The 8,227-nt window shown below is 45.0% G+C and overlaps 1 protein-coding gene across 1 annotated transcript in view; it reads right to left on the bottom strand.

Moving 5' to 3' along the window:
• Window positions 1-5,528: 5,528 nt before the first annotated feature.
• CNOT9 (CCR4-NOT transcription complex subunit 9) overlaps window positions 5,529-8,227 on the bottom strand; it is a 30,770-nt gene continuing 28,071 nt past the window's right edge. The window contains exon 8 of the mRNA XM_026491944.4: window positions 5,529-7,858. Within this exon, the coding sequence (XP_026347729.1) occupies window positions 7,690-7,858 (169 nt within the window). The 3' untranslated portion in view covers window positions 5,529-7,689. The remainder of the gene's footprint in view (window positions 7,859-8,227) is intronic.

Here is an 8,227-nt window from a genome sequence, read left to right as displayed (position 1 = left end):
ACCCTGCCTTGCAGGGCACTCCATCTAGCTCTGAGGCACAGGGGAAGGAAAAAAGAAGCAGGACAGGGAAGGAGGAAGATGAGGAGAAAGGGAGGAGAGGAACGATCCTAGAGGATCGAGGGACGGGTTAGTATCTCTGTATATTTTGGGCACTCGCTGAATATGAAGGAGTGCATACATAAATGCATGAAACAATTCATTTGTTTTCTTTACATGTATGCGCTCTATGAACGTTTGTTCAGCACCTCCCATGTGCGAGGACATGCGTGTGTGTTTATAAAGATGTATGCAGAGATGATGCAGACTCATGGTATTGTAAGAATCAAGGCCAAAAAAGTGGAGCACGAGATTGGAAAGACACCCAGGGGGAAAGAAAGGTGATGAGCTTCTTGCAAGGTCAATGAACAGGCACCTGAGATAGAAACCGAGACTGAGGAAAGGGGACCAAGTTAGGAGAAGAATATAGGGGATCCCAAAAGGCTTCATTATGGCCCCATACTACACACTGAGACCGAGACCCAGGGAAGTCTTGGCAATGTTCTGGGCTCTCACATGTCAGCAGCAGAGACAAATAGTCCCTGGAGCTCTCCCAAACACTGTGAGCTGAGACCTACTTTTGCTTTGCCTTGGAAAGACTGTGGGGTATGGAGCTTTCTGGACCAGTGGATGGGAGTCAGGCAGCCAGGCTGGACTTGGACTTCTGTGGATCCTTTCCAGTGAGGTGTGTTTTAATCATAGGCACAGAGAGAACTAACTGTATGAAATGATGTGACTTTAAGTGTGCTGAGATCTGGCTACCTCTCATGGCTCCCCCAAACACCCTTTGAGTGCCCAATATTCTACCATTAGTGATTATTTATAGCTAAACCTTTAGTCCCATTAAAATAAAATCCTCCTAAGTGATTACCATAAATGTCAGGATTGTGGTTACTTTGGGGAGGAGGGTGAGTTGTGATAGGATCGGGCACATAGCTGGCTTCAGAAATAGCTGGCCGAGTTCTATTTCTAGCCTTGGGTGCTAACGAGGGTCTTCCCTTTATAACTTATTCAACTATACATTTTCCTTTCTTTTCTTTTTTAAGTAATTTAAAAAAAGATTTTATTTATCCATTTATTTAGAGAATGCATGAATAGGGGGAGGGGCAGAGGGAGAGAGAAACTCAGGCAGACTCCACTCAGTGTGGAGCCCGATGCAGGGCTCGATCTCATGACCCAGGCTGAAATCAAGAGTCGACATACCACCAACTGAGCCACCCAGGTGCTCCAGGAATTTCTTTAAAATAATGTCTACACCCACCATGCGGCTCAAACTTGCAACCCTGAGATCAAGAATCACATGCTCCCGACTGAGCCAGGCAGGGGCCCCTAACTATATATATTTTATGTATTTTTCTATATTGTGTTATATTTTACAGCAAGAGGGTTTCCGATTTTTGCAGTTGGTAATTTCTGAAGTTTTATTGGTTTTTCATAGTTCATCCGTTGAGTTTCCATATTCTCCTCAGAGTTTGTTTTTGGTTTTTTAAAGTTTATTTACTTATTTAAGTAATCACTACACCCAATGTGGCACTTGACTGAGCCAGCCAGGCACCCCTGAGAGCAGGGTTTGATAAAGAAAGAGGGGTATGCAGGGAGGGGAGGCTGAAGAGGGAGGCCATTCATGGGGAATAGAAAGATTAAGGGGGCATCAAAATTTAAATGGTGCCGGCTTTAATAGAGCACCTGTCTTCCTCTCCCATTTCTACTGCCCTAACATCATCGTGTCCTTAGTTTTCCATGCTTCCCCCTCACATTCCTCGCTCCTTCTACACTCCAGGTTTACGTATGCTTTGCCTCTATTTGCCTCACCTAATTGCTGCGGAACTTCCTTCCCTTCTGGGGGTTCGGTGAGGGGTATTATCATTCCTCCTGGATTTTCTGGGAGAATTCATATCTTAAATATTCTTTTTCAGTGTTCTCATAAACATACCAATCCTCCCCAGATCATGCATTCTGATTTTGGGGGGCAGGCACTTGGGAGACTTTCACAAGGTTAGAATGGCTCCAAAGAGTGGCTTAGAAGACTAGCCTGCAGCAGGACGATCTTTAGATCTAGGGAGGGAGCAAACAGACTGGGGGGGCGGGTTGCTGGTACAGGAACTGTCCATGTGGTTTGGTTGCTCCTATTTCCATAATGGTCCTGGCCCTTCCCCCGCTGTTGTCTATTATTAACAGATCCAGAAACTTGATCAGGGCAGCAGCAGCAGAGGGATTTTCTGGGAACCATGCCCAGGAAAGGCCCAGAAGCGCTAAATTGAAATGAAGGGGCAGCTGGCAAAGAGGGAGACCTAAGCACTGTCCTCTCCTGCTGCCACGCAGACAAACCGAGACCCTCCTTATACACAGGGGAGATGCCCTAAACATCTCGCTTCTCAGTACTAGAGAGTCAGAGACCAGTTCCCCAGTCCATCCAGCCAAACTACTCAAACTTCTGAAATAAAGCCCATTTTCTTTGTGGTCAAAAATGCAGCTCAAAAATATTAAATTCCACGTGAAAAACCATCAATATGAGACCACTTGTGGAATTAAAAGCCAGGATACGTAACTTCAAAAGACCAGAGAATATATAGCCATTCCTCAATTCTGACATTAAAAACAGAAAACTAAGGGGAAGGGGAACAAGGGAGGTATAAAATCAGAGAACAAGATGATGGAATTAGAGTAAAAAATACAAGTGGTGTGATATTCCATATTGAGACAAAATCTTCAGAAAAGGTCATAAAACAAAACACAAGAGTGTGCTATTTGTAAGAAGCATGTCTACAAAAAGGTGTTAAAAAAATAAAATGTGGCATAAATCTTAACAACAACAAAAAGGTTGAAAGTTAAAGGAACACATCTGGAAATGGAGACTCCACTTTCGTCCTTACTCGAAATTGCCTTGGCTGTCTTGGCACTTTGCATTTCCATACAGATTTTGGAATCCGATTGTCAATTTCATAGAAATAAACCTGCTGGGATTTTACTCAGAATTGAGTTTAACCAGCAGATCAACTTGAGAACACTGGCATCCTTACAATGTTGTTTTCTAATCCATGGAGAAGGTACATCTTTCCATTCTTTTATGTAGGAGTTTAATTTCTTTCCAGAATGTTTTGTTGTTTTAATGTAAAGGTTCTGCATATCTTTCCACGTATCTATTTTGAGCTATTTGATTTCTTATGCTCTATTTTTTTTAAGGTTTTTACAATTTTATCTCTACATCCAACATGGGGCTCAAACTCAAGACCCCAAGATCAAAGTCATACGCTCTTCCGAGAGAGCTAGCCAAGCATCCCGTTATATTTTTGAAATTCCTTGTGTGTGTGTTTGGAAACAAGTAATTGACTGTTTTGCATACTGACTCTGTATCCTGGGCCCTTGCTGAATCCATTTCATTCTAAGAGTTTGCAGGCTCTTTTGGATTATCAGTGTACGCAGTCACGTTGTCAGCAATTTTGTTCTCTCCTTTATAATCCTGTCTTATTTTCTTGGTTTATCACACAGACTTGGACCAGTATAATGATACATGGGAGTTGTGGCAGTGGACATCTCTGGTTCAATCCTAATTTCATGGAGAATGATTTCAGTATTTTTTCATTAAGAGGTTTACTATAGCGTTTTTGTTGGTATCTTTTGTTAGATTAAGGATGTGCCCTCCTATTTCTTGTTTTCAAAGTTTTTTTTCTTTTAATCATGAATAGGTATTGCATTTTGTAGTGTTCTTTCGTACATCTACCTAGATAACTGTGATTTTTCTATTCACATTTGTTGATTGTTAATTGCATTGATTACAAGTATTGAATCCATCATGGTTTTTTACAGTAAGCCCAGATAAGGTACGTGCATCATCATTTTTCTAGATTGCTGGATCTGATTTGCCTGTTTTTTCCAGGTATTTTACATCTACATTCACAGGAGAGTTCAGCCCCTGGTTTTCCTCTGTGATATCCTTGATGGGTTTTGGTGGCTTCGAAAGTAAATGGGGACCTGTTCCCTTATTCTATACTCTGGAACTTCATGGAAAATTCGTGAGTTTAAGACACATGAGTGATGTGCCTTTTTCTATTTCTAACATTTTTTGGTCTAAGGTCTACTGAGGTTTTATCAATTTTATTGTTTTTGAGGGAATGACTTCCTACTTCATTTTTTTTTCTTGGACATTTGTTTTCTATTTTATTGACTTTTGCTTTTCTTTTCTGTATTTTCCTCTATTTTTTGAATTTGTTATGCTGTTTTTTTTTTTTTAAGATTTTATTTATTTGACAGAGAGAGAGACAGCCAGTGAGAGAGGGGACACAGGCAGGGGGAGCGGGAGAGGAAGAAGCAGGCTCCCAGAGGAGGAGCCTGATGTGGGGCTCGATCCCGGGACTCCGGGACCACGCCCTGAGCTGAAGGCAGACGCTTAACGACTGCGCCACCCAGGCACCCCTGTTATGCTGTTTCTTGACATAAAAATTAAGATCACTATCTTCAGCCTCTCTTTTGTAACGTGGATTAAAACCATAAAAAGTATTACTTTACCTGTATACCACAGGTTTTGATATGGTATATCATCATTCAATTTTTTTTGTCAGGGACTTCCCAGTTTTTTCCCCTAACTTAATCCCCCCGTGTTCACAGAACATTATTTTAATCTTTAAAAATTTTTTGAGGCTTGATGGTCTACCATGACCGCTCTCGTAAATGCTTCTGGCATAATTAAAGAGGATATGCGCACTGCTGGTTTAGAGTATAGTGATCTGCCAATTGAGTTAGGCTTGTTACTTGTGTTGTTCAACTTAACTGTATGTTAGCTTTTGAAATAAATGTATTAAAATATTTTTTTAAAAAACGAAATTCCACAGCATTCAGGAATTTCATTTCATTCTATGCTTTCCTATTCCGAATGTTTTCCTTGGGCTTTTGACAGCAATACCTTTGTCTATCTCCTCCCCCACCCTTTCTCAGCCTTTGAGCCGCAGTAGTGAGCAAAGGAATGCTATATATGGACAGTAAGGAAAGCATGCTCCGAAGGCTACCAGCGCCTCTCCGTGCCCTGTTCCACCACTCAGTCACAGGCCCTCCGATGCCTCGGAAAAAATCTGGAAGCAGAGGTTGGCTCTGTCCTGCTGAGTGCCAGAAACAGGCATGGAAGTTCTGGGGATGTGTGCAAAGTCTTGAACCTTGGAAGGACATGAATACTGAAGTCTGTGATAAAATGTTTCCAGCACTACCTCGTCCCTTCAAGTCTCTCCCACACCACACTAAATTCTGACCACTACGGCCAGGAGTGAGGTTCTGTGTCAGCAAAAGACATTTATCAGATAGAGGGTTACCACCCCAGCCTCCCAAACGGCTTTTAATACCTCAGCGGGACTCTTCCCAAAGGACCTAGCCGCCGGGGAACCATCACTGCCCTCTTGGCAGAACAGTGTGTTTGTGTTGAACAGATGGTAGAGGCAAGGGTGACAATGATCGTGTGACCAGAGTGCCTAGAGATCTCCATATTGACAAAATCAAATCTCCAGTTTAAAGGAAAAATTATTTTTATAAAAACAGAAACAGGTTTTATTTCAATCCTGTTAGGGAGTGAGAGGGATGGAAAACAAAAACATGAAGGGAGGGGTCTCTTTAAACACACCTGACGTCAGGATCAACTACATGGAATAACACCCATTTCATCCCTCCCCCAACTCCTAGTGGGGTCCAAGGCCGGCTGAGAATAGACGGAACAGGAGTTAAGACACCACTGGCACAGTAACATGGCCAATGCCCCAAGAGATGGAGAGAGAACTTCCCAGGGAGCAAGGCCCTGGGCCTCAGCTGCTTCCCCAGTGGAGGAAGAATGAGAAAACTTTGGCTCAGCAGGAAGGCAGTTGGCAAAAATCAAGAGATCCCTTAGCGGGACGCCCCAGATCACAAAACTACGGGCTGAGGGAAGTCCAGACATCTGTCCAGTCCGAGCTGCTCTCTGCTTTCTCCAAGACCTCTTCTCTTCAGGCTTGGCACTGAGAGCTCTCCTGGTTCTCCTCTTCACTTTGGAAGGCAGGGGAGTAAGTGCTTATTCTACCCTTCCTACGTCTAGGCTACTCAATGACTACTTTCTCGGCTCTGGAGGCAGAAGCCAACTAACGAGGCCGGCTCCCTTTGTGAAAGTCGGCTCGAAAGAGCCCTTGGGTTGGCAAACTGCGTCTGCAAGGTTTCTCTGAGCTCGCTCCTCAGACGGACCCGCCACAAACTTGTTTGGAGATACCTTCATCTGTGTGAGATGTGGACAGAAAATTCTTTGTCTCTCTGTCGAGTTGGATTAATAATCCCACCTTTGACTGGAGATGGGGATGAGAGAGAGAGCAGGTGTTGGGCAGGGGGGAGGATTGGGGGAAAGCCAGGCAGCTCACACTGCGTTACAGATTCAAGTCTCTGGACTGTGAAGGGTCATCTAGAGCTCCAAGGAAGGAAGGGGGAGTCGCTGACTCAATACGAACAAGTGGAAGTATTTTAGTGGCAACCCTGTAATTCCCATAGACCAATAGGGAACGTGTCAAAAAAAAAAAAAAAAAGACAGTGAAGAAGCAGAGTCCAGCCCTCTATCTTAAATCTGAATAAAATGAACTCATTTAGCTAATACCACTTCAAGTACAATCGTGAACACAGATGGAGCTGTGGAAATTCATACTAAAGAATGGGATCAAATAGTCTGTCGTCTTGATCCCAGGCACCCTCCCCTTTAAAAGTCATCCAGAAAATCTCTCTGAGGACTGGAATTGAAGGTGAGGTCCATGCCGCCTCTCCTCCCCCAATACCCTTCTAGGACAGCCTGATGAATTAAGATGTCTGTTGAAGTTTAATAGGAGGAACATGAAAAAGGGAAAAGCACTGAGATTTGGAAAAGCTAGCAGCTAGAGCCAGAAACAAGGTTAGGGTCCTTGTGGCGTCCAGAACTGGGGGCAAAAGGGCGGAAAGGGAAGGGAAAGAGGCTGTGGGGTCCTGTTGTCCTTTGGCTTTATCCTTCCCCTGCCGCCCATTCCTCCCCACAGCTCGTGCAGCTATTGGCCTGCTAGAGGGGGTGTAATGCCCAGACCAACTTTTTATTAAGCTTATGCAGCTAACAGACTTGTAAACAGTGCCAATTGACAAAGTTTTGCTGACTATTACAGCTTGTGTCCACTACACACACCTCTCTCTGACATTAAAAACACAAGACCAAAGTAAACAAATACTAGAGAGAGGATGAAGAGACACATCTTGAGTCTTCCAGGAAGGCAAAATAAAAGACCGCCACACGGCTTGGTCCCAGGCGTTCAGCATGCCGAGCGTGCTGCCACCGTCGTGTCCCCCTCCCCGCCAGCGGCTGGTACGGGGGTGGGGGGTGGGGTGGGGTGGGGAGAGGGGCCACCACAGGCATGCTGCAGACACAGCATTCGCTGGTGTTGACACTCTCCTGGAGCTGTGGTGGCAGACTGCTGTGTCAGGAGCCCATTTCCTGGGAGTAGCGGAGGGAGCCCAGGTCCCGGAGGCAGCCTGAGATGGCAGCCCGTTCACCTCAGCGGTCACCTGGCCCCTGTTCTCCAGTGCAGTTCGGCATTGAGGTTGTCTATTCCCGGTCAGCGGTAAAACCTGAGCTGTTTTCCTCGCAGGTTCCCCCTCCCTTCCCCAACTCGGGGGAGTAGTAGAAGGGGGCGGGGAGGATCACTGAGGGGGCAGGGGGATCCCCCGGGGATCGGTGACTTGACCCTCTTGCAGGTTCTTCACCAGTTGTGCAAGCCAGCGTTTCGTGGTGGTGTCATCTTTTAGCACCTGGGCGAAGGTCGTGTCCTTCAGCTGGTCAGGGAGGCACTGCCTGAGCGCTTCACGTGCCCTACATCAGAGACAAACAAGCCAACCAGGGAGACCAGCAAATAAACCCACATTGGGGGGACAGGGAAGAGGCCCTTTCTTAGACATAAATAGACAGAGCTCGGGACTATGAGGTTCAGTCAAGTTATCTTAAGAATCCATTAAAATTCCTTAAAACTTGAATTAGGCATGGGCTCAGAGATCTCCAGGATCTGTCATCCGTGAACATTTTCAGAATGCTGTCTCCACGTGGAATTCCAAGACAGCGAAATGGAATGGAATTGTGCCATCGTTCGATGCAAACTGCCTTCTGATTTATTACAGTAAACATGCTCAAGGTAAATGAGCTCACGGTAATGCTCAGGGTAAAAACAGATGGGCTAGCGTCCAT

The sequence above is a fragment of the Ursus arctos genome, unplaced genomic scaffold, assembly GCF_023065955.2.
Source record: "Ursus arctos isolate Adak ecotype North America unplaced genomic scaffold, UrsArc2.0 scaffold_1, whole genome shotgun sequence".
In the NCBI taxonomy this organism is placed as follows: Eukaryota; Metazoa; Chordata; class Mammalia; order Carnivora; family Ursidae; genus Ursus; species Ursus arctos.
This window is presented reverse-complemented; position numbering and strand designations above follow the sequence as displayed.